We start from the raw sequence: 24,635 nt of genomic DNA on the forward strand, positions 1-24,635 counted from the left end.
ATGTTCATTTTCATCATTTGAGTCAGATGCCACCAGAAGAAGATTGAATTTATTTTTTGATGGTTCAGGATCTGTAGTTTCCACATCAGAGTGTTGCTCTTTTAAGGCTTCTGAAAGCATACTCCACACCTCATCCCTCTCAGATTTTGGAAGGCACTTCAGATTCTTAAACCATGGGTCGTGAGCTGTAGCTATCTTTAGAAATCTCACATTGGTACCTTCTTTGTGTTTTGCCAAATCTGCAGTGAAAGTGTTCTTAAAACAGACAACATGTGCTGGGTCATCATCCGAGATTGCTATAACATGAAATATATGCAGAATGCGGGTAAAACAGAGCAGGAGACATACAATTCTCCCCCCAAGGAATTCAGTCATAAATTTAATTAACACATTTTTTTTTTACATTTGAGCGTCATCTGTACGGAAGCATGTCCTCTGGAATGGTAGCCAAAGCATGAAGGTGCATACGAATGTTTAGCATATCTGGCATGTAAATACCTTGCAATGCCAGCTACAAAAGTTGACATGCGAATGTCTGTTCTCACTTTCAGGTGACATCGTAAATAAGAAGCAGGTAGCATTATGTCCCATAAATGTGAACAAACTTCTTTATCTTCGGGATTGGCTGAACAAAAAGTAGGACTGAGTGGACTTGTGGGCTCTAAAATGTTACATTGTTTTGTTTTTGAGTGCAGTTATGCAACAACAACAAAAATCTACATTTGTAACTTGCACTTTCAGGATAAAGAGATTGCACTACAGTACTTGTAGGAGGTGAACTGAAAAATACTATTTCTTTTATCATTTTTAGAGTGCAAATATTTGTGATAAAAAATAATATAAAGTGAGCACTGTACACTTTGTATTCTGTGTTGTAACTGAAATCAATACATTTGAAAATGTAGAAAAACATCCAAAATATTTAATACATTTCAATTGGTATTCTACCACTTAACAGTGCGATTAAAACTACAATTAATTTTTAATCAGGATTAATTTTTTTTGAGTTAATCATGTGAGTTAACTGCGATTAATCGACAGCTCTAATACAAATCAACAACAACAACATGTTAATATAAGATCACAGTGCCTAGGAACCCCAGTCTTGGACCGGGACCCCATTGTGTAGGCCAGGGGTAGGCAAGCTATGGTACACATGCCGAAGTCGGCACGTGAGCTGATTTTCAGTGGCACTCACACTACCTAGATCCTGGCCACCGGTCTAGGGGGCTCTGCATTTTAATTTAATTTTAAATGAAGCTTCTTAAACATTTTAAAAACCTTATTTATTTTACATACTACAATAGTTTAGTTATATATTATAGACTTATAGAAAGAGACCTTCTAAAAACGTTAAAATGTATTACTGGCACGCGACACCTTAAATTAGAGTGAATAAATGAAGACTCGGCGCACCACTTCTGAAAGGTTGCCGACCCCTGGTGTAGGCGCTGTATAAACCCAGGACAAAAAGAGAGTCTGAAGAGCTCACACTAAGTACAGCTCCTGCTGTCCAATTCTGTGGAGTTTCTTATACCCAAGTAGACCTCCTGCTCTCTGAAGGGTCACAGCTCTCAATCCCAGATGGTAGCACAATATGCTGCATTAACCCTTACCCACACTACCGTCCAACCCCCCAGCACAGCTTTTTATGGACACAAGGAATAAAGTAGAAGCAACTGGCTGCCAATCTCACCTGGGGCCAATGTCTGCAGAGATAAGGTCCCCTGCCACCAGAGCCACGAGATAGGCAGGAACTGGATATTCCATATAAAACTGGTATACGCCCTCCTGCTCCAAGTAGGTACTTTGGGTGGCACTCATCAGCACCTGGATACCCGCGGGGGCCTGAAACACCAACACACATCTACTTAAGCTGGCTCAACAGGTTGAGATGATTGGGGTCAAGGGGCCAGACTCGCAGATCTTACTTTTCCTGGAAGGATGTAATTTAATGGATGGGAAAACATTTGATATAGAGAGAAAGAGGCAGAGTAAGGTCAGGTTTTATTTTTATTTTTTTTAAATCTGGATAAGCTGTCTGTGAAGTGACCATGACTAACCCCATTACAGAATGTACATGTGACTATTGGTGTTCCAGGAGCGCTCACATACCAAGTGGCTCCATCCACCCAAGAGATCGCATTACCTGGTACTGCTTTTTCAGAACTGTGCACTGCCTAGTCATCAATGGGGAGGGTTACCCCCTCAATAACCACTGCTGGAAGCTACCACCCAATCTAATTCTCTCTTTCATAATATGCACTGCAGAACGAATGGTCCCAGAGGACCTTGGCTATTGGAATGCAAGGCCTGGGAGTTGCTTCAAAGTGGCTATGCTGGTTTTGTTCAGGGAGGACCTAAAGTCTCATGTCTGCTACTAGATCACCATTTCTTCTCTCTCCTTAGCTGTCACTGGAGCACTGTGTTGTTCCTACCCAAGATTTCCACTGCAGTTACCTACCTTGACTGTAGCTGAATAGGTGCATTTCACTGCCGGTGTGTCAAAGCAGGGAAAGAAGGACCGATTACACACTGAATGGCCCTGGGTGAAGACAAACGGCTTGGCTTTGCCACAAGTTAGCTCTGGGTCCAGCCACCAGATCTGTTGGAATGTCAGATGGAGCAGAGGTGAGCAAAAGGAACAAAATTGATACAAAGGGCAGAGGAGCTGAAATTAAGAGGTATGCTGAAAGAATCAGAGGGAGTTAGTGATTCTTCGTTCATACGCCTGGGATAATGCATATTTCCACTTCCAACAATTTCAGCCGCCATACATTTGCCATGGCCATCCAAACAGAGTAATTTTCTTTCACTCTCTGGCTATATAATGCAGTGCACAGCAAACCATAAACCCGCTCGGCTCAGGCCCTGCAATAACTGGAAATACGGATTTTCTTGGGGAGTAATCACCTGCCAAACCTGCAAAAAAACATCTCCTTGAGTAAAATGTAGTGCAGATGTTACAAAAGTAAGAACATATGGGGTCAGTAGTGCAAGCTTCCAAAAGCAGGTTCAAACAGTGTAAATATCATTATAGGGTGATAATAGCCAATATGGATGTGTCAAGAACCAACCAACCAACCTAGTATTAATATAAAGTGGGTGCATAACTGGTTGAAAAACCATACTCAAAGACTAGTTATCAATGGCTTGCTGTCAAACTGGGGGACATATCTAGTGTGGGGTCTGTCCTAAGTCTGGGACTATTCAATATTTTCATCAATGATTAGGATAATGGCGTGGAGGGTATGCTTATAAAATTTGTGAATGACACCAAGTTGGGAAGGATCGCAAGTGCTTTGGAGGACAGGATTAGAATTCAAAATGACCTTGATAAATCAGAGAATTGAAAATCTGAAATCAACATGATGAAATTCAACAAATACAAGTGCAGTACTACATTTAGGTAGGAAAAAATCAAATGCACAACTACAGACAGAGAATAACTGGCTAGGCAGTAGTACTGCAGAAAAGGATCTGAGGGTTAGGGCTTGTCTACACTTGCCGCAGGATCGACGCTGCGGTGATTAATGCATCAGCAGTCGATTTAGCAGGTCTAGTGAAGACCGGCTAAATCAACCGCCGGTCACTCTCCTGTCGACTCCTGTATTCCACCTGATCGAGAAGAGTAAGGAGAGTCGACGGGAGAGTGTCTCCAGGCGACGTCACGTAGTGTGGACCCCACAGCAAGTAGATCTAAGCTACGTCGATTTGAGTTACACTATTCATGTAACTCAAATTGCGTAGCTTAGATCGACTTTTCCCTTTAGTGTAGACAAAACTTCACAGGGGATCACAAATTGAATACAAGTCAACAATGTGATGCAGTTGCAAAGCAACCTAATATTCTGGGGTGTATTAACAGGAATATCACATGTATGACATGGGAAGCAACTGTTCCCCTCTACTTGGCACTGGTGAGGCTCAGTTGGAATACTGTGTCCAGTTTTGGGCACCGCACTTAAAGAAAAATGTGAACAAATGGGAGAGAGACCAGAGGAGAGCAACCAAAATTGTAAAAGATTTAGAAAACCTAAGAGGAAAGGTTAAAAAATCTGGGCATCTTTAGTCTTGAGAAAAGACAACGGAGAGGGACCGGTTAATAGTTTTCAAATCTGTTACGGGCTGTCATAAAGAGAAAGGTGGTCGATTCTTCTTCACATCCACTGTATATAGGACAAGTAGTAATGGGCTTAATTTGCAGCAAGAGAAATTTAGGCTAGATATTAGAAAAAGCTTTCTAACTATAAGGATAGCACTGGAATAGGTTACCAAGGGAGGCTGTGGAATCCCTGTTCATACAGGTTTTTAAGAGCAGCTTGAACAAACACTTGTCAGTGATGGTCTAGGTATACTTGGTCCTGCACAGGGGGATGGACTAGACATCCTTTCAAGGTCCCTTCCAACCCTACATTTCTATGATTCTATGATCACTGGTCCCCAAAACAGCCCTGCTAACTGCAGCACCATTGAAATGCAGCCATCTCTGGGGGGAAATGGCAGCAGCCAAACAGAGGGGTACACAGCATACACACCATATTCAGAGAGTAGAAAATTTTGGCCAATGACACCAAAGCAATGCTTTAAAAAAAAAAAAGGGCAATGGGATCTTTAGTATCCAGCAAAGCAATCAGCACCTGTTTCTTCTGTCTCACGCATGCGGGCAGGCTAAGAACTGTATGGAAAAAGAGAGCTCTTCTGTTGCCTCACATTAGCCTCAGAATTATTACTACTGAGTCACATGAGCGAACTCAATTAGTTCCAACCAGAATATAAAGGGATAGTAGTGTCTCTTTGGGCCACTTATACTGTAAACCAGTGTTTCCCAAACTTGGGACGCCGCTTGTTTAGGAAAAGCCCCTGACGGGACAGACCAGTTTGCTTACCTGCCGCGTCTGCAGGTTCGGACGATCGCAGATCCCACTGGCCGCGGTTCGCTGCTCCAGGTCAACGGGGGCTGCGGGAAGCGGCGCAGGCTGAAGGATGTGCTGGCCACCGCTTCCAGCAGCCCCCGTTGGCCTAGAGCAGCGAACCGCGGCCACTGGGAGCCACGATCGGCCAAATCTGCAGACGCGGCAGATAAACAAACCGGCCCAGCCCGCCAGGGGCTTTCCCTAAACAAGCGGCGTCCCAAGTTTGGGAAACACTGGTGTAAACAGACCGGTTACTGAGTCCAGGCTGTGCTGGTACAGGTGCTGGATAGAACCAGACTTAGGGACATAGCCTGGGAGGCACTGATTGGGGAAGGTACAGGGAATTAGGGTGAGAAAGCAGGACCTTTTATATATATATTTTTAATTTGTTTAAATTCTTAGTGTTTTCTAAATGTTCTAAAAGAAAGAACTTACAACACAGATGAAATCCTCCCCTTCTCCATTATCCATATCCCTGAACCAGGGGAAACACACATGCCTCTGATGGACTTCTAAGGTCTGCAAGAAAGATGCCCCACTTTGGTGCACCTCATAAGCTCCGTTGAAGCAGAGCTCCCCTCCTATAGGCCTTACACACCAACATGATTTATACTAACAGTGAAGTTAAAAAACAAAAAACCAACCACCACCAAGGAAAGTCCCAAATAAAATAAAATAAAAACTTAAAAGAAGAACTACAGCTGGATGCGTGTTTCAATGGAGTCCACTTAAAACCCAAAAATTCATATTGCATTTTCTTTAAAAAATAAAAGAATGGTGAAAGGATCTAGTCCATTCTTCACTGCCACATAACCCTTCATCATTCATTAAATACCCCCAACCAACTTCTAGCACTCTCTCAACTTTAGATTTGCACAAATGTATGCAAAAGTAAAGCCAACAATTATAACATCCTATTTCCTTTTCAAGGATCCATCTCCAACATTCTGTAACATGAACACGCTACAACATTACTCAGTACGACATACATATTAGCTGCAGCACAGTTAACAATAAAAGGTATAAACTTGCAACGTCTCATGCGGTTACATAAACCGATTATCATCTTACAATCAACACATATCCTACTGCAACAGATCGCTCCAATCCTGTTCAGAAAAATATCCCGTCTACCCCACCATCACATCCCCCTGTGCTGCGTGGTGGTACTGAGGGGTGGCTCAAATGACCCCAAAAAGAGCCATGCCCCTGCTTGTGTTGCTGCCTGCCCCTGAGATTGGAAAAAACCTCACTCTTCCCCATAGCCACATCACACATGCTGCTTTCCTTACCATCCAGTCGTGGCTTTCCCGGTCAGACATTTCCAGGTGTGTGAAATACCCAGCATCCCCTACCTTAGAGAAACAGGGGGATGGCTGCTTTGCCCAATTCCCTCCACTGAAAGAAAGGTGGTTTCCCACAGTCTGTCTCTCCCTCTCCACATGAGAAGTGGGGCACTGACAATGCATCTCAAGCCACCAGCGCAAAACTTCATATTTTACTGAACCAGATAAGCATTTGTATGTATCCGCTGTGTGCCCCCAAGCCAGATAGCTGTGCTTCCTGCAGTTCTGAAACCTACAGCTGATACGGTGTTTATTATTGGTCAAGCCATTGGAAACACCACCAGCGCCCCAGTTTCTCTGCAGGGTTGGCATTCACACCCGTGGTGAGGAATGGGCTGCTCCATCTGAAACAAGAATCTCAGATCTATAGGAAGCAATTAAACTGCCCATCTGAAATACAGAGGACTTGGGTAAAAGAGAGACACACTTGGGGAGCAGGGAGTGAAGTGTCACTCAGTGATGTAGGAAGAACTATGACATCTCCAACTGAAATGGTACAGAAGTCAGCTGCTGTCTGAACACAGGTTGACTTTTGTGCTGTATCACAGGAAGGAGGAAATACTAACCATTTTTATAACCTGCAATGCAAACCCTGGCTTGTCCCATTGTCATGGAAAGAAAACAATAGTGAATGACAACATATTAAATGCCAAGTCAGGGACACGTCACATCTGGAGATTTGAAGTGCATGTAGAATTTACTTTCCCTGGAACGGCACAAATAAATTTTTTTTTTGCAGAACATCTCTAGTCCTGAAAGGTTGGGACTGAATTACCCTCACTTCAACATATTTCACTACTGTATGAAGTCCACATGCCACTAGGCTAGTGCTGTGCTTAACACACGCTTGCTCCTGGAGTGTGAAGGTGGTATACAGATCGTAGTTCCCTAACAGAACACAGCCCCAGAAAGGAACTGGAATACTCTGTGAAAGACAGATTTAATCTCCCAGCTGTCCCTTAAGAGCCATCCACCATAAAAAGATATTGGCTCCTGCCAGATCTGCTTGAGGAATAATGGACAGCTGAACAACATACACGGATAGCTAAAGCCAAATAAATAAATGCAACACAATTCCATGTTTCAATCAGATATTTCTAGCCTCTCATGCTACCTTACTGCTGATACCTCTATGCTGGATTGAAACACTAATTTATTATTTAATAACACCACCCACAAATGTACTAGGGGCCTCACAGGAAAGTCCCTGCCCCCAAAAAAATCATCTTAAAAAAGATCTTGCAAAGACTGAAAAGATCCAGGGAAGGGCAATGAAGATGGTTCTAAGTCTAGGTAGGACTTCTATGAGAGAGAAGTCTCAAAATCTAAAGTTATTTAGCCTGCAAAGAGAAGAGTTTGTGAGAAATTTACTAATGTATTGACAATTATAAAGAATGAAAACAAATCACTCTAAACACCGGGTCACCTGTACTTACAGTGTAGTGCTACACTAACAACAATCAAACAATGGCACCACATTCTCACCACTCAATTGCTCTAGAGCCAGTAAGACCGAAAAAGTGTAAGTGACAGCGTAGGCTCAGACATGATGGGGCTGAGGAGCAGATGTTCACTGAAGGCATAATTTGGCTTGCAGAGTATTTATGCAGGTCAGAAAACACAATGGGGCTTTGAGATTGCGAAGCAAAGGTGAGACCACTCTCTGCTGCCAACAATACCCTTAGGACACCAGGCTTTGTAACTGTATTTCAACAGCATCAGTCAATGCGATCAGAAAGAGAGCAAAAAGGCCGCAAGAGAAAAGCCCCAGGAGAAAGAACATCTGCCTCACACTCAATCCCGGAAAGACCAAACCAATGATGATGGGACTGGAGAATCCGGATGAGGGTCTGGACACAGCATCCATGCATTTGTCATCTCCAGACTAGATTACTGCAATACATTGTATCCAAGGGTAAAAGCAGAAGCTCATGCAGAACAAGGCAGATCACATAAGCAGGATGAGACAATAAGAGAACATCACCCAAGTGCTCTGCATTCTCCACTGATTCTCAGTGCACTTCTAATGCCAACAGTCTTGGCTCAGGATGTAGCTAGGTCTGAAACCACTTCTCCATCCATGATCCAAGACAATTCTCCCTGTGGCATAATGCAGCTGGCAAAAGCCAGCACAAAGATAAAACATTCTCAGTCAAGATGACTAGACTGTGGAATCAGCTTCCAGAACAAGCATGTACACCTCTACCTCGATACAACGCTGTCTTCAGGAGCCAAAAAATCTTACCGCGTTATAGGTGAAACCGCGTTATATCGAACTTGCTTTGATCCACCAGAGTGCACAGCCCCGCCCCCCTGGAGCACTGCTTTACCGCGTTATAGACGAATTTGTGTTATAGTGGGTCGCATTACATTGAGGTAGAGGTAAAGATCTAATTTACCTTTTCAGTTCTTAGAAGCTACAGTGAGGAGCTCTATAAGAACAACCAAGACAGAATATATATTGTTATATAGTTCATGCGGTAACAGCCAGAGATACTCTTTTCTTACTTCTAAGCTGAGCAAATTTGATATGGAGTTGTGGGGCCAATTTTTACTGTCACTTCTCAGGACAGAACTACACTTGAAATATCAGCACATTTAGACCAAAAGGAATCCTCACTTTAAGTAGCAAATAGCATATGCAAATCACTGCCACGGTTGAGTCAAATTTTTAAGTGGCGGGATAATTTTAGATCACTGAGGGTTTTTGCAGAGTTATAAACTATGATAAGACCTAGATACCAGTGTTCACGGTGCTTTAGAAATGCTGTGTGATTAGGTAATTTTATGCCCTATTGCCGGTCATTCTCACGAGAGAATCCCCATTTCCACCCCCTGGTACCACATGCAGCAAATGCACAATTGGCCAAGTGCATTCTGGAGGTTTTTCTTCCATACCATCAGGCATCACGCAACATCAGAGGTAGGATGATGAAACTGATCTGATCATATCAACATGGCAAATCTAATAGGGACCTCCAGTTTCATGACATGGTGGTCACACCTACCAGACAATCTGGGCTTGACGGAGACAGAGATCACAGCAACTAGAAAAAAAATTCTGCATATTCTGAATTTTAACCACTTTCTCAAGTGGCAACATTGCTGTTTATTTTCTGGACTGCTCTAAATCAGGCAGAGAGATGGCTCTTCGTGGGACATTTCCAGGATTATCATCATTCCTGACCCGGCAGCTGGGGACTTAATGAGAAAAGTTCTATAGCACCCCAGCTAAAGGTTCTAAAATCAAGATTATAGAGACTTCGTGCGTAGCACTATAGAAAGAGGAATACAGAAAGGAAGGTCCAGTCGTCAGGGTGCTAATCTGAGACCCAGGTTCAATACCCAGCTCTGACATAGGCTTCCTGTGTGAATTTGAGCAAGTCACTTATTCTCTCTGTCCAATGGGGATAACAGCACTGCTCTACCTCAGTGCAGGTTGCGAGGTACTCAAGTACTATAGTAATGAATGGGGACCCGATAAATACCTGAGATAGAGAGAGAGAGAGAAATCTGGTAAATCACTTCTACCTGGAAATCTGTTCTTTTCACAAGGATGTGTGACCTACTACTTGTTGTCTACTAGATTATTTTGCCATAAACTGATTTTTTCAGTTTTTTTCCCCCTTAGATTTTCTGTCTGAATAATTTTCAGCAATTAAAACCATTATATGTGCTAGTCCCATTACTTTTGTGACCCTAACGCTAGATGCAGCACATTATACTAAACAAACAAGCTGTTATAGGTAAGGGTAAATCACATCAGATAAAATGAGCATGTCCATCACATTAGAGTATCAAAGTTTTGCGAGTCTCACAAAACCCTCATGAGACCTTATTACATTTTGCAAAGGGACGTATGCAGCCCAAGTGAGCAAAGCACCTTCGAATTACAGCTAAATACAAAGAGAACGGACATTGTACTGTTCAGTTACAGAGAGCTGAATTTAACTTAATTTAATAAAGTCCAGTGATTGCTTAGATATGTTTATTTCCATAATCCCTTGGAATTTCAAGATCAGCTGGGTATTGACTGAAAGTTCAGGGTCCAAGTGGTTACAGAGAATTATAGGAATCCAAATGAGCAGCAAAATTTGTAAAGCTCTCTCTTTACTGCAGAAAAAAGTTGCTTGTCCCATGCAGATTAGCCAGTCAGGGGCCACCACTAGGTGGGCCTGTTGAGCATACTGTGTTATAATCCAATTAAACACTGCCAAAGCCAGACACATCCAATAGAATGTCTTCCCAAAATACTGGTACACGGCTATTCGTGCCTGAATTGTGTATTAAATGCAAGCATCACAATTCCAGCTCCCTGCTGTTGTTACCAAAATGTAACTGGCTATCTAAAGCCTAATTTTTGCAAACATTTGGCAAAAGTGCACTGTATTCTGGCTTACTTGCAGATACCCGACCTGCTCAGAAGCATTCTGAATGAGGCAGAAAAGGAAAGGAACCAAGGCCAGGTACACATTACAGACTTTTGCTGGCATAGACAGGGGTGCTATGAGGTGTGCTTTATGACCAATACACGTGCCAGCAAAAGCCCTTAGTGTAGATGCAGTTATACTGGCAAAACTGCAGCTGGAGCGTAAAATAATGCATACCCAACACGCAAGGAGTGCTTTGGCAGTATAGATACCAATATGGCTATACTGGCAAAGCACTTCTAGTGTAGACCTGTCTGAGTGTACACCGCTTGCCAACAACCATGTTGATTTTAAGGGCGTAACTCTGAGCTGCTTATGCCCACAGTGGCAATGAACAGGGGCATCAACTTTTGAGAGCCCATAGAAAGAGCAAGTGGCTCAGTCAGCGCATGTGTTGTAAAAAGCCTTTGTTGCACCCATCACAGGTTGGGGCTTCAGAAGAGGGCTCGTGTTTATTCAGTGTCACATCCTGAGGTACGCCCTTGTTGGGTGAAGAGAGATGTCACACACACTGACTCAGAAGGAGCACGCTGGGTAGGAAGGGGAAAGCTGCTGTTTACACACAGACCATCTGGTAATCAGAAAAATGGCAGGATAACGTAGCAGTGACATTCTGATTTTCCTCTAACGCCAGCCCACACGCAGGCACCAACTTCAAAGACAGCGAATTATAGGTCAAAAATGAAAAAAACAATAATATGAAAATAAGTAACCTCATGATATTACATAGGGTAGACGCCCCCTCGTTCCTACACCTCCACTTGTCTGCTGTCATCTCCCCCTGGGTCAAGCTTTGGCTCATCTAACCTAGACTGCAAGTGCCTCAGATGGGCACTGTGTCTTCGTAGGTGTCTGAAGAGCTACCCACGCTTACGATACGCGGATAACAAGACAGTGACTTGCCCAAGATAGTGAATTGCCAATATGGGAAACCAGCTCCACTGTCACTCCCATGTCATCGAACCACCTACCGCTACCATCCACAGAAACAAATGCTTCAAAATGACAGGCAAGGTCACTTAGGCTGGGCCCAGACAAAACCCCAGGAGAAAGCCCACGAAACCCCAAAGCACAACCTGCCAGCGAAGACAGTATTTCAACCCACACCTTCTGCTGTACCCTGGCAGAAGGAGAGAGAAATCCAGGCCTAGGTCTGGGAAGATAGCCGAGGGCACAGGCTATACTCCTGGCGGCTGGTATTTTTGCTGCCCGTCAGGGTACCCAGACACCCCCTCCGAGAAGGAACAAACATTCCAGCAGAGGAGACAGGGGCTCGGAAAGGCTACTTACGGCCGGGCCGTCGGTGGTGGTGTAGCGGACGATGATCTGGAAGGGCTGGTGAGGTTGCAGGGCAGCGGGCAGGGAGATGGTGAGGGAGGAGCCATACTCAGTGAAGGGGTCTACCCTGAAGACGAGAGGGCAGGAGGCTGCGGAAGGGTCGGGGAAGGTGGGGAAGGGAGGGGGCGGCAGGTCGGGCGCAGGGGGGCAGTCAGGGGAGGGACACGCCGGGGGGCTGGAAGGGAGGGCAGCGAGCTGGGCCTGGGCCCCGGGGTCAGGGCTCAGCCCCGGGGTGGCAGGCGCGGAGAGCGGGGTGGAGGCGGTGGAAGGGGCGGACAGGGGGGACGAGGAGGCGGTGGAGGGATCGGGCAGGAGGGGGGTGAGGGCACAGGCGGAGCCGCAGGGCAGGAGCGGCTCGGCCGGCAGGGGGCCGGGGCCCGCGGGGAAGCCGAAGGCGCAGGGTCCCTCCCCGGCCGGGGCGCGGCGGTAGCCGGCCGAGAGGACGCGCAGGGCCGGGTGCGTGTCCAGCACCAGGGCGCGGGGCCGGGCCCGCAGGGCGCAGAGCTCCAGCACCAGGCAGCCGGCCAGCGCGCGGGCCGCGGGCCGCAGCTCCAGCCCCAGCTGCAGGTGGCGGAGGCGGAAGAGCTGCGAGCTCGAGGCCGAGGCCACGTCCGGCGGGGGCTCGGGCGGGGGCGGCGGCGGGGCCGGCGGCGCCTCGGGCCCGGGCGGGGGCCCCTTGCGGCAGCAGCACAGGCCGGGCGGCCGCGGAGCCGGAGCCGCCATGGAGCGGAGGAGGCGGAGGCGGCGGCCGCTATGTGAAATCCATGGGCGGGCGGGGAGGAGGGAGGCCCCGCGGCCGAGGCCACCGGGGGGAGGAGAGCCGCGCAGGCCCCGCTCGGCACCGGCCCTCGGGAGCGCCGGACCCGGCCGGCAGCACCGAGAAGGGGCGGGATGGCGGCCGCCAGGGGGCGCCGGGGTCAGCAATCCCGGCCGCGGCCGCCAGGGGGCGCCGGAGGGCGCGAGCGATCGGCGGGGCACGGCCGCCAGGGGGCGCCCGGGAAGGGAACGTGCCGGGGAGTCGCGAGGCGGGGGCTTGGCTCCCCAAGGCCCCAGCTGCAGGAGCACCACCAACGCCTGGCATAGCTGGGAGGGCTGGAGTCTGTTGCTGGCTAGTGGAAGCGGCCCAAACTCAGCGTCCACCTATGGCATAGACACCCCCTCCTTAAGGGCAACCTGCCACCCAGACACCTCTCCTCCTGGGGCACAGCCTACGCCCTGCATCCACCCACAGACGTCCCTTCCAGGGGTACAGCCCATGCCCAGCATCCACCCACCCCCCAGACACCCCTCCTCCTGGGGCACAACTTACGCCTGGCATCCACCTCCTCCCCCCCCCCCCCCAACATCCCCTCCTCCAGGGCAACCCATCATCCACCTGCCATCCAGATACCTCTCCTCCTGGGGCACAGCCTACGCCCTGCATCCACCCACAGACGTCCCTTCCAGGGGTACAGGCCATGCCCAGCATCCACCCACTCCCCAGATACCCCTCCTCCTAGGGCACAGCCTACGCCTGGCATCCACCCCCCCAGACATCCCCTCCTCCAGGGCAACCCATCATCCACCCACCCCCACAGACGCCCCCTCTTCCAGGGGCACAGCCCACACCCAGCATCCACCCATGACACAGATGCCCCCTCCTTCGGGGCACCCACCATCCACCTGACACCCAGACACCCCCTCTTCCAGGGGGCAGCCCATATCCGGCATCCACCTCCCGCACACACACACAGATGTCCCCTCCTCCGGGGGGCAGCCCATGTCCAGCATCCACCCATGGCACAGACACCTCCTCCTTTGGTGTAACCCACCCCCGGCATCCACCCACCCCACAGACACCCCCTCCTCCAGGGGCACAGCCCACACCCAGCATGCACTCACCCCACAGATGCCCCCCTCTGTCTGGGAATGGCCTGGACCCAGCCTCCATCTGCCACACTGATGCTCCCCACCCATGACCCCGACACCCCCTCCTGCAGGGAATGACCCTGAGCCAGTGTCCATCCACAACACAATTGCCCCCCTCCTCCAGCTGGGCAGCCCGCACCTGGTGTCCACTCATGACACAGACACCTCCTCCTCCAGAATGGCTGCCCAGACCCCTTGATCTGCCCAGAGCCTACTGTCTCCCAGAGAGGAATTTACACTGCTGGGGACAGGCAGGACACAAACCCAAGTGGCAGCAGTGCTACCCTGGCCCTTGCCCATGGTCCCCTGAGGATGACAACAAGGCCTCTCTGATGCTGTCCTTCTTCACACCCGCTCCGCCCAGTGGTCTGTTAACTTCCACAGATAAACACGCTGCACTCCATCCCAGCTCTCCCAGTCCCAGTGCCCAATTCAAACTGCCCTTCCCAACTGCCCACATTCGAACATCCCTATTCCCAACTGTCACCTCCCCAAAACCCCATTCAAAATGTCCTCCACAACAACTGCCAGTCAGACCATCCCTCCCCACAACCAAACTCCAACCGTCACAGTCCCAGCTGCCCTAAATCAGCCCTAAATCCCATCTGTTGCTCCCAGCCATCATCCCCTTTTCAAATTCCCTTCAAAAGGACCCTTTCTTACCAGCCATTTCTCATTCTCCCTCCCAGGTGCCCCAACTCCCCCGATAGCTCAGCTCCCTCTCTCCAGTTCAAACTCACTCCTGGTCTGCACTAAAAAGTTAAGTCGGCCCAGCTGTGTCACTCAGGGGTGTGAAAAATCCACAGCCCTGAGCAATGTACCTATACCCACCTAACCCCTGCTGTGGACATGCTAGGCTGATGGAAGAATTCTGTAGACCTAGCTACCGCCTCTTGGAGTGGTGGATGACCTATGCTGATGGGAGAACCCCTCTCATTGGTGTAGGTAGACTACAGCAGAACAGCTGTAGCTTTCCAAGTGTAGACAAGCCCTTACTCTCCTGTGACCTGTCACTCCCAACTAATGCAGATCCACAGGTTCCAATTTAAACTGCTACTTCCTGACTAGCTGTTCACACATGCCTAGTTCCAACTGCCCTTCCCAACTGTCCCAGTTCAAACACCCCACCCCATCCCATCCCACTCCAAACCGCCACCACGACCAGGCCCGGTTCCACCTGTCCCTACCAGCGTTCCTTCTGGTCTGTGAGTGTAGAATGACAGCGCTCCAGTTCAAACCCTGTGATCGCAGCAGCATTGGCAAACAGGGTCATAGGCTGGCATGGTAGCACCAGGGCAGAATATTGGGAGCCGGTGCGGTGCTCGACCTTGGGTACTTTCTCTCGTAGTGGATGCAGAGGGCCTGGCACTAGCTTCCCCAGCAGCAGGAGAGGGAGTCTACTCAAGAATGGTGCTTCGAGCAGCACTGCCTGGACTCCATGAAGGAGTGCAGGGTGCATCGATGTGCAGCTTCTCAGACATCCAGCCACTGCCCATGTGGAATTGCTACAGGTCCCCCTGGAACCTTGGATCTCATTGCCCAAAACCATCCAGTTGCAAATTTGAAACCTTTGTCTTGCCAGGGTACAATAAAATTGCTGATTTCCACTGCTCTCTTCCTAGCCCCTCCACCCCCATGGCTTCCTTGAAGTTAAGTAAGGAACACAGTTTTGCCAGGGTGCTTGCAGTGCAGATAGAAAACCTTCTCCTCCCAATCACAGTGATAAGTGTCCATCACCTGCTCTAGCCTCCAGCTTCCAGACCCCACTGGATTAAGAAAACAGGCCCTGTTTAATTTTCAAAATCTGGTCACCCTCTGTGCTGTGGCTATGATGGGAACTTGTCACCTTTGATGTATGTGTGTGTGTTTATGGAGGGGGTAGCTATACTTCTTTCTGGTCACTTATCCCCTGCAGCAACATTGCAGCGTGGAGTGGAGATTGGGTGACCAGATGTCCCAATCTTATAGGGACAATCCCGATTTTGGGGTCTTTTTCTTATATAGGCTCCTATTACACACACACACACCCCGGTCCCGATTTTTCACACTTGCTGTCTAGTCACCCTAAGTGGAGAGGGGATACACCATCAGCCTCTGTTAGCACTAATAGCACCTTATGCATAACAAATACCTCCAGGTCCCAATTCTGAAGCCTTTATATCCCGCATAACTTGCAGGTGGGGCGTGGGGGGAGAGAAGTAGGTGAAAGAGGGAGGTTTGCTGGATCTAAATGTAAGTAAATCCCTCAAAGGCAGAGGCCCACCTCTCTAGGGATGTGGTACAGGAAACGTGGCTCTGACCCATGCTGACTCCAAATTCCACTCCCCGTTTTGTTGAGGACACATCTATTCAGCAAGGGGCAGCAGGGTTGGTGAAAGCGTGGGGGGAGTGACAGCAGCTTGGAGAAACCTCCACAGCCCTGGGGTAGGCCCAGCTGCACCTTCTGATTGAGTTCTCCCTGCATCTCCATATTTTTCTTTCTGCTTAGGAACCGAAGGCAGGAGCCCCTGTGCTACCTCGTTGGTGTGAACTGAACTTGGCAATTGCATTGAAGCTGAGGGTGGGACAAAACAGCAGATTTTTCAAGAACTGTCCAAACTACGGATTTGGGTGAAAGGCTCCACTCCACTCTTCATTAACGAATCTGTGACTTGTGGTCTCAGTAGATCATAAAATACAAACAAACATGAAGCGAACAACTAGAAGCGAACGATGCTTTCTGTGCTGCTCATCTGCATGCCAACACCCAGAAAGCTTTTCTACTTTTGTGGTTTCCCTGTGGTAGTGATGGCTGAGCTGTGAGCCCCAGTTTCTTTGCTATTATACTCAGGCCTAGATCCTTCAAATCTGTATGTGACACAACCGGAAATACAGGAGTTGGTGTGGGTAGAGAACGGGTGTTTGAGGAGACATGGGCATAAACAGGATCCAGTCTAGGCTATCAGGGTGGTTAAGTAAGCTCTACACTCCCTTCTCAGGCCTCACTCTTACTACAGGGCAGAATCTCATTAATGCCAGACTGGAGTCCCCTATGCCCCCTGTCCGGCTCAGCACTTAAACTTGTAGCACCTCCGTACTGGGCAATGTGGAAATAATCCACTGTACTCTTAAAGAAACTGATCTGTCCTAAAGGGAAAGTCAGCTCCAGCTTGATGCCTCAAGAGAAACCCCCGATTGTGAGAACTCTTCAGCAGTGGAGCTCCGCCAACGGCCGCAACAGGCCTGCGGCTCAACAGCGATTTATGTGCCTCAAAGAAACAGCTTCACGCAACAAGAGTTTACAAAACCCAAAATAGTTTTATTCACTTTTTCAGATTTTTGCCTCGATGAGACATTTTGCGAACATGCTAAGGCTACAAAATGTCCAAGTTGACAAAGACATGCAATGCTGACCATTCAATAAGTCACAGCTATAACTGGAGTGACCGCGCCCACCGGGGCCCCACAGAACAGGGATGGTGTACAGTAATCATGGTAACGTACCACAGAGGACTCAGCAACCTGAGGTAGGTCTCTTTACAGTAAGAAAAGAGCTTCCTTCCAGTGTCACACCCTGATCAGCAGGAACCTGTTCAAAGCTGCAGAAGACTTCAGGGTGTTGTTAAGGTAATAAGTGTGCAAGACCAAAACAGGAAACGCTGATGTATTTTAAGCTTAGTGTAAGTGAACAGCACGAAGGGTGAGTGTTATGTATGCCAATAAGAACCAACCTCAACCTGTAAAGAGCATTAGCAGCCTCAAGATAAAGGATTCAGCTGGAGCAGCTCAGGAAAGAAAAGACTTTACTGCCAGCAACCCAGGGTTTGGATTTGAACGTCAGAGGGCGATTGTTTTACTGCAGGTTGTTCTATGAACATTTAGATTCTGGTCACGAGTTAGATCAGCGAAGCAGGAGTTTGATTATTTTAATGGAAACAAAACCCGAACTCCATTGATACATTAGGGAATGGTGCTGCATTCCCATTATTGCCCCAGGACACTGCACGCGAAAGAGCTGCTACATTCCCATCACTGCACCAGGACACGGAGTGATCGTGGAACTTTCCTGTGACCCAGAAGTGGTCTTCTCCCTGAACCACTCAGGGGATCATAAAAAAGCTACCCTGGGAAAGCATCATGGGAAGCAACAGCAGCAGCTGCCACCATGAACAATAGTGATGCTCCAAACAGCTTTGACAATAGTTACGATGCAATAGAGTTACACCACAGAGCCCTTCCCCCCTGTGCAGGACGAGAACGATGGGACATTGAAGGACACTACTGCAAAGCTTCACTTCCATTCAGACACGCAGAAAATCCGGCACTATGAAAAGACCAGCTGTAAGAGACTAAATGGTGTCTGATACAGTCTGATAACAAAGCCAGCTCTCTAGTACCGTAAACTGTACAAAAATTATAGAAAAGAATATGCACTGTTATTAATACAGTGCTCATTTTAATATAAAATAAACCGCTTACATTTCCACTGTAAATATAGGCTATGTACAGAATTATGTATAGATATAGCTACATGTATAAAGCTTCATTATAGGCCTCTGATACATTTATAACTATGGCTCCCTGAGCCATTTGTAGAGTGCATTTAGTAACAAAAAAATTTAGTAATATGAATATGGAATAAATACAATAAAAACAGGAAGAATTCTTACAGGGTCTTAAAAAGTCTCCAGGTTTGACACATTGTGCTAAAAATTAAAAAGATGAAAAGGCAATAATCTGCTAGGAGGAGGAGGAGGAGGAGGAGGAGGAAGGAGCTGGCCTGCCACAGGCAGGGAGTGGAACCCTCCAAATTAAAGTGACTTTATCCTGAATTTTAGCCCTTGACAGCAACCTTGTTGTCTGCAGCAGCAAACATGGCATAGAAGCGCGAGTTCTCATTGGACAGAAGGGCAGACGGAGTGTCGAATTCCACTACCTAAAACAAACAAGGTGGGGAGTTTTCATTAATGAAATTCAGCACAGAACAGGTTGCCAGAACAGAGGGTATGCTAACATCACAGTGATGAACCAGGGGACTCAATCCAAGGGACTGTGCCCAGGGCAGCTATATTCCAGGTCCCAATCTGACTCCCTGTCCTCATCATCTCCCGAGGCCACACAGACAGACTGCATAATCCAAGTTTGGGGCACCCCTTATTGGCTCAGCATCTTTTTTTTCCAAATCATTCCATGGATGCCCACATGCTAGGAAGACTGCAACAGCTGACAGCCTCCTGGTTCATTATCCAGGTCTCCTTTTGCAGATCTGGCTTTAGCCTACTAATGGCATCTGCTTTTAAGACTTTAAATTGTGTTCCATTAGCTTCCCTCTTTCATTTTCTTACCACCATCAAGAGTTTCCATTATTATTTTTTGCCAAGCACCCAGCCCCACAGGAAGAAAGAGTCCCTGCCCTAGGAGCATTGTTCTGACATAAATGAGTGGCACAGGACAAAGAGGGAGGAATGAAGAGCACTCAGCAATGGATGAAGGCAACAATAAGAGCACATGATTACTCAGAGGGCACAGATGCCTCTTGGTGCCTTCACCAAATTAGCCTTAAAAGCCTAGACGTGGCTCCTGCTCCACGTGCCAGCTAGAGTTTTAATGAGAAACAGTGCTCCCAGCTCCCTACCGGCCCAGAGTGCAAGAGCAAACTCTGACCCCCAGCAGCAGGGCAATGATAGGTGGCATGGTAACAGTCTATACATATTTGAAGGGGGTAAACGTCAAGCAGGGATAGGAATTACTTAGGCAGGGGTGTAACTTGGAGGAATGGGGGGAAATTAAGAAAATGTAGGCTAAACTTCAGGGGAAAAAAAAGTTTCCTAAGAGGAGACTGATCCAGCTGTGGACTAGGCTCCTGGGGGTCAGGGATGCAGATGTCCTGTCTCTTGGAACATTTCAACTGAGACTGGACAAAACACTAGGAATGTACAATTGTGAGCAGCCCTGCACTGGCTCAGACAGACAGACTTGGTGGGACCCAACGGGTCTTTCCTTCTCTGACTTCTAGGACCTCACCGTATTCTTCACATTTGGAGTTTACTGTATAGAGCCCCCATATGAAAGCCTGACGCGTGTCTCTCACAGCCAGTTATTACTGTAGGGCTGCACAACAGCGCTAGGGCAAATGGCACTGAACCCTACGGAGATGCAGGCAGCTCTTACACCTGCTGGAATTAATCTGCCTGTGGAGTTTCCAAGTGATGAGATTGCTCCTACATACCTGCTTCTAAATGGGTTTGGTGTGTTTTGAGGAAAAGCGGGAGAAGGAAAATTCATTCCCTTTGATCTTGTCATGAGGAGCAGTCCCTTATTCCAACACAGAGAACTACTGCCAAGGGGTGAAAGAACATACAGCCACATGTACCATGGCTTTCCACACTGTGGGGAGAGAAGCTCAGCCTGGCTATGTAACCAGCACCAGCAAGCAGGCTATACCTAGAGCCAAAGCAATCTACAATGCCAGCCCCAAAGGCAAAGTGCGACTAATTACCTGTCCTTGTGTTAGCACCATGATCCGATCGGAGCCCAGCACCGTGTGCAGGCGGTGAGCAATTGTTAGCATAGTGCAGTCTGCAAACGCCTCCCGGACAGTCTCCTGAATCAGTACATCGGTCTCTGTGTCCATAGCAGCTGTTGCTTCATCTAGTATCAAAACCTGCAAATGGCACATAATGCAGGGTGTTACATTATAGCTAACCCACTCCCCCCCAGGACACAGGCACACAGCGCAGTCCGAAGACAATCCTGCTGATTGCCATGACAACAAGGGTGACTGATAATCCTAACAATGCCTCTTGCATCTTGTGTAACTGCCTTGGACGCAATCACTCCCTGGGCCTTGTTTGCTGGGAGCATTTTACGATCGCCTGTCCCACAGCCCTACAACAGGAGGGGCCGTGGCATAGGACTCAGACATCAATCTCGTTCAGTTTTATATTCCACATCTGAATCTCAGATTTGAACTTTAACCAGTGAACTATTCCTGATGGAACCAGCACCTCCAGCACTCTCAGGAGAAGGCTTTTGGAGAGAGGATGAGATGAATGGAGGCTAGGAAGTCTGCATCGTCAATCAGCTGTCTGGGACTAAAAAGCATTGTGCTGTGGGCCTGCTCACTCCATTAATGCTGGTGCCTACCTTGTAGCAGCTCTCACTAGCTAGCCTGAGAAAGGAAGAGATTCCTTCCCTTTTCCCACCATCCGGCCCTCGCTTAGCTCAAGCCCATGCCCTCATTGTCACCTATCTATGGTAATAGCTCGAACACGGCAACTCACATAGTATTTATTGTTCCCTTTAGTCTCTGCTTCGAAGTTTTCATACACAGTACTACAATTCAGAGACACTATTCCCCTTCTGAGGATACCTCCCTCTCTCAAGGTTCCATGTTGCTACTCCCATCTGGAGTTAGCCAATATTGCTCTTTAGTAGCCTAAAGGGGATCGCTGTTAAACAAGGACATCCTCTTTCTCTTCAGATCCAGACAACCACACTACTGGAATGACAGCTCATCAAATCTCATTGGCTAAGCTAGGTGGGCATCATTGGTATTTCATGTGATACAAGAGAAACCCAGGGTACTGCAGAGAGAGGTGTGGGGATCTTAGCGGAGACCACAGGTCCTTCCAAGCTTGCACTGAATCTGATGGCCTGAGTGGTGGGATGAAGGTGGGAAGGCGGTGGGGGGCACTGTGCTGATGGAGGTGCCATTTTTTGATGAGATATAAAAACTGAGGATGTGAAAACTCAACGAGAGCCACTTTTTAAAAAGAAAAAGGCAGTTTAGCCCTGAGTCCTGGTCAAGTTCCACTTGGGTCCATCTGTTCTGAGCTACCTAAAATCCTTTCTTCACTGAAATTATTCTTCAGTTTCCCCTCCTAAAGGAGCAAAAACCTGGATAATTTTGGCAGCACTGGTCCCATGTTCCACTTCTAGGGGTTACATTTAAGTGGAAGGGGAAGTGATCCTTCCACCACAAGCAAAAGCCTTCGATACCGTCAGGGCGAATGGAGCCATGTAAAGTATCAGCGCTGCAACAATCTTGGCGAGCTCTAGCAAAGGGAGGGAGACGGAACCTAGTGCTCTCGCGCACGGGGCTAAGCCACAAGGACAGCCTAAGACTCTAGCTGTTAACAAGTAAGAAATCTCTGGATACAGTACTTGGGAGACGTATGGATCGTAGGGAGTCCTGAAGAACTGACATCTGCCTAAGGAATGCCTTCCCCACTCTCCTGACCCCACCTACTCTGTGGGTCACATTAACTGTTGGTGTCACTCCCTTGACATCAATGGAATTAGAACAGGGATGAATTTGGCCCTGGAGAGCAGTCTTCTCATGCTGCAGTGACTGTGACCTCTCCAGCTCTTTCCCTTCCCGCAGACACTCACCTTACAGCGACGCAGCAAGGCTCTGGCTATGCACAGTAACTGTCTCTCCCCCACAGAGAAGTTTTCCCCATTTTCCATCACTTCCGATTCCAGTTTCATGGGCAGCTGAGCAATCTGGAAGGAAAGAAGAGGGGAGATTGAAGCCACTGTTCTGGGCTGTTGCGCCACCAACACGGGAACAAGACAAGTGGCAATGCTGCTTCTCTGCAAGTTCAATCCCACCACAGGGCTAAGAAAAGTTCCATCCATCCTGTGCCCCTCACCATGCTGTCCAAGTGCTTCTCCCCCCCTCCATCTTGCAGAAGAAACAGATCATACTAAACACCACACAGAACTAGAACCCGTTTAAACTAAGCAGGTCTGATAGCTTGAACGTCTAGTAAGTCTGGCTGAAATGCCTCATGTATTTGATAACACTACTGTGAATTTACACTAGAATTCTGGACATGTAGGGCTAGACTAGAAGAGAGGTAACCTTGCAGTGACATTAGCTTAAAATAGGTGAACAAGTCTCATTCATAAAAGCCTACAGCGTATTCTTAAGTCACATCAGTATGAATACCCTGTCTCCTGACATCCTCCCCCATCAAGAGCAAACCGTGAACCTGGCCCTGTGCTGGGCAAGCTCCTACATGCTAGAGCAGGGGTTGGCAACCTATGGCACGCGTGCCAAAGACGGCACGCGAGCCGATTTTTAATGTTCACTATATGCACCCACACCCGCACCTCATGACCAGAAAAGTGACACAAGCCTTTCCCATAAGCAGAAGAGACTGCAAGGACAGATTGAACTTTACCTGCAAGTCTTTAAAGCAGTAGTGGCTACTAGTGGGATATGCAGGTAAGAACTTTGTCGCTCTCTCTCTCTCTCTCTCTAACATAACCATACCCTTCTCCTCTCCTCCCCCTCTCACCATGCATCATACTTACACACTCCTTCATGTGAGTCCTTTCCAAGGCATCCCAGATTTGCTCCTCACTGTACTGGTTGAAAGGATCCAAGTTTGATCTAGAGGAGGAGGGAGAAAATGAAAAGGAATCTTTCACCAGATCAACACTGAATGACAAAACGGTGGAGTTCTAACCCCCTCAGCATGGACAGCTCATATCCACCCAATGCAGCAACAAAAGTCACACCACGGAAGTCAGACACTCCTGGCACACAAGGGTTAAAATGGCCAAAAAAAACAAAAGGGTGGAAAAAACCCACAAAGAAGCAAGAATCTAATGGAGGCTACATGTAAGACAACACAAAGCAATGATCATGCCCAACTCAGTCTCTACCAATACCCAGCCTGAACTCAGATTTCACTTGCTTGTGTGTCACAAGCTTGTTATAGTTTTAAAAGCCTGTTAGAACGGTTATGCTAAAATAAAAGGTTAGAAGCGTTCTAACTAGACCACCGCTCCCAGGCTCTTGCAATACACACTCCGAAGGCAGGAGCAGGCCAGTGCCAGAAGGCCCAGCTTCTGCTCCCAAACCACCATATCGCACCAGGTCTCACACACAACAGCAAATGGTAATTCCATGGCACCCAGTTTTCTGAAGCTGCTGCTGTTGTTTCCTAGGATCAGGATTCTAGTCAGTTTCCCTTTGCTGCTATCCACACACGGTGCAAAATGTAATGAGAAAATGAACACAGGAGGAGGGATGTATATGCCACAGAAGAATCAGTCAAGATGAACTGCTGAATGCTACACTATTGAGTCACTCTAGTTAGTGCCCTGGGGAGAAACCCACTGCTTGGGACATTTAAAATTAGACTGAACAATACACCACAGAAATAATCTTTCAAGGTTCATGTCAATCTAATGGCCCTTTTCTATCTCCATTGTCTATGGTCTTACTAACCTCACAGTTCCACTGAATAACACAGGCTCCTGAGGGATTATTGAGAGTTTGCTGCGGAGATCTGCTAAACCAATGTCATTGATTTTCACTCCATCGATTTTAATGCAGCCTCCAGACAGTTCAACGAGACGAAAGAGTGCCATTCCAAGTGAGGACTTCCCTGCAAGGATGGACAGGAAAAAAGTAAGTCAGCCAGTGGTTTTTGGGAGCAGCAACTCAGTACAGCTGGTATTGTAGAGACACAGAGACAGTTTAAAAGAATAGAAGTGTTTCAAAATATTGATACAAAGGGGCCTCCAAACAGTTCTGGGTGGGTCTAATCCAAGCTGGGCTTCATCATCTTTAAAATCCTACGCAACACCGATTCCTCATTTAGAAACAAGAATACTGAAACTTAGCTATTCACCTGATATCATCCTGCTCAACTGTGGTTTTAAACGAACAGCATCTTTCACATTACAGGCCTCTTAAG

General features: G+C 47.8%; 2 protein-coding genes and 1 long non-coding RNA gene across 27 annotated transcripts in view; 1 reads left to right on the forward strand and 2 right to left on the reverse strand.

Annotated features, from left to right (window-relative positions):
• Nucleotides 1-12,902, reverse strand: part of RNPEPL1 (arginyl aminopeptidase like 1) — a 29,184-nt gene extending 16,282 nt beyond the window's left edge. For all 4 annotated transcript variants that reach the window (XR_010590553.1, XR_010590552.1, XM_065557644.1 and 1 more), the window contains exons 1-3: nucleotides 11,983-12,902; nucleotides 2,465-2,605; nucleotides 1,697-1,848 (exon numbers count right to left, since the gene is read on the reverse strand). Coding sequence is in view for 2 of the 4 variants with exons in the window: in XM_065557644.1 (XP_065413716.1) it covers nucleotides 1,697-1,848; nucleotides 2,465-2,605; nucleotides 11,983-12,753 (1,064 nt within the window). In the remaining 2 variants the exon portion in view is untranslated. The remainder of the gene's footprint in view (nucleotides 1-1,696; nucleotides 1,849-2,464; nucleotides 2,606-11,982) is intronic.
• Nucleotides 12,903-15,286: 2,384 nt separating this feature from the next.
• Nucleotides 15,287-18,586, forward strand: LOC101945974 (uncharacterized). Its single transcript, XR_254969.4, has 2 exons — nucleotides 15,287-15,521; nucleotides 16,427-18,586. It is a non-coding gene; the product is annotated as an uncharacterized LOC101945974 (long non-coding RNA).
• ABCC5 (ATP binding cassette subfamily C member 5) overlaps nucleotides 17,216-24,635 on the reverse strand; it is a 97,751-nt gene continuing 90,331 nt past the window's right edge. For all 22 annotated transcript variants that reach the window (XR_010590551.1, XM_065557623.1, XM_065557620.1 and 19 more), the window contains 5 exons: nucleotides 24,164-24,323; nucleotides 23,242-23,320; nucleotides 22,312-22,425; nucleotides 20,417-20,581; nucleotides 17,216-18,853 (listed from right to left, as the gene is read on the reverse strand). Coding sequence is in view for 21 of the 22 variants with exons in the window: in XM_065557623.1 (XP_065413695.1) it covers nucleotides 18,752-18,853; nucleotides 20,417-20,581; nucleotides 22,312-22,425; nucleotides 23,242-23,320; nucleotides 24,164-24,323 (620 nt within the window). In the remaining variant the exon portion in view is untranslated. The remainder of the gene's footprint in view (nucleotides 18,854-20,416; nucleotides 20,582-22,311; nucleotides 22,426-23,241; nucleotides 23,321-24,163; nucleotides 24,324-24,635) is intronic.

The sequence above is a fragment of the Chrysemys picta genome, chromosome 9 (genome assembly GCF_011386835.1).
Source record: "Chrysemys picta bellii isolate R12L10 chromosome 9, ASM1138683v2, whole genome shotgun sequence".
Taxonomy (NCBI): Eukaryota; Metazoa; Chordata; order Testudines; family Emydidae; genus Chrysemys; species Chrysemys picta.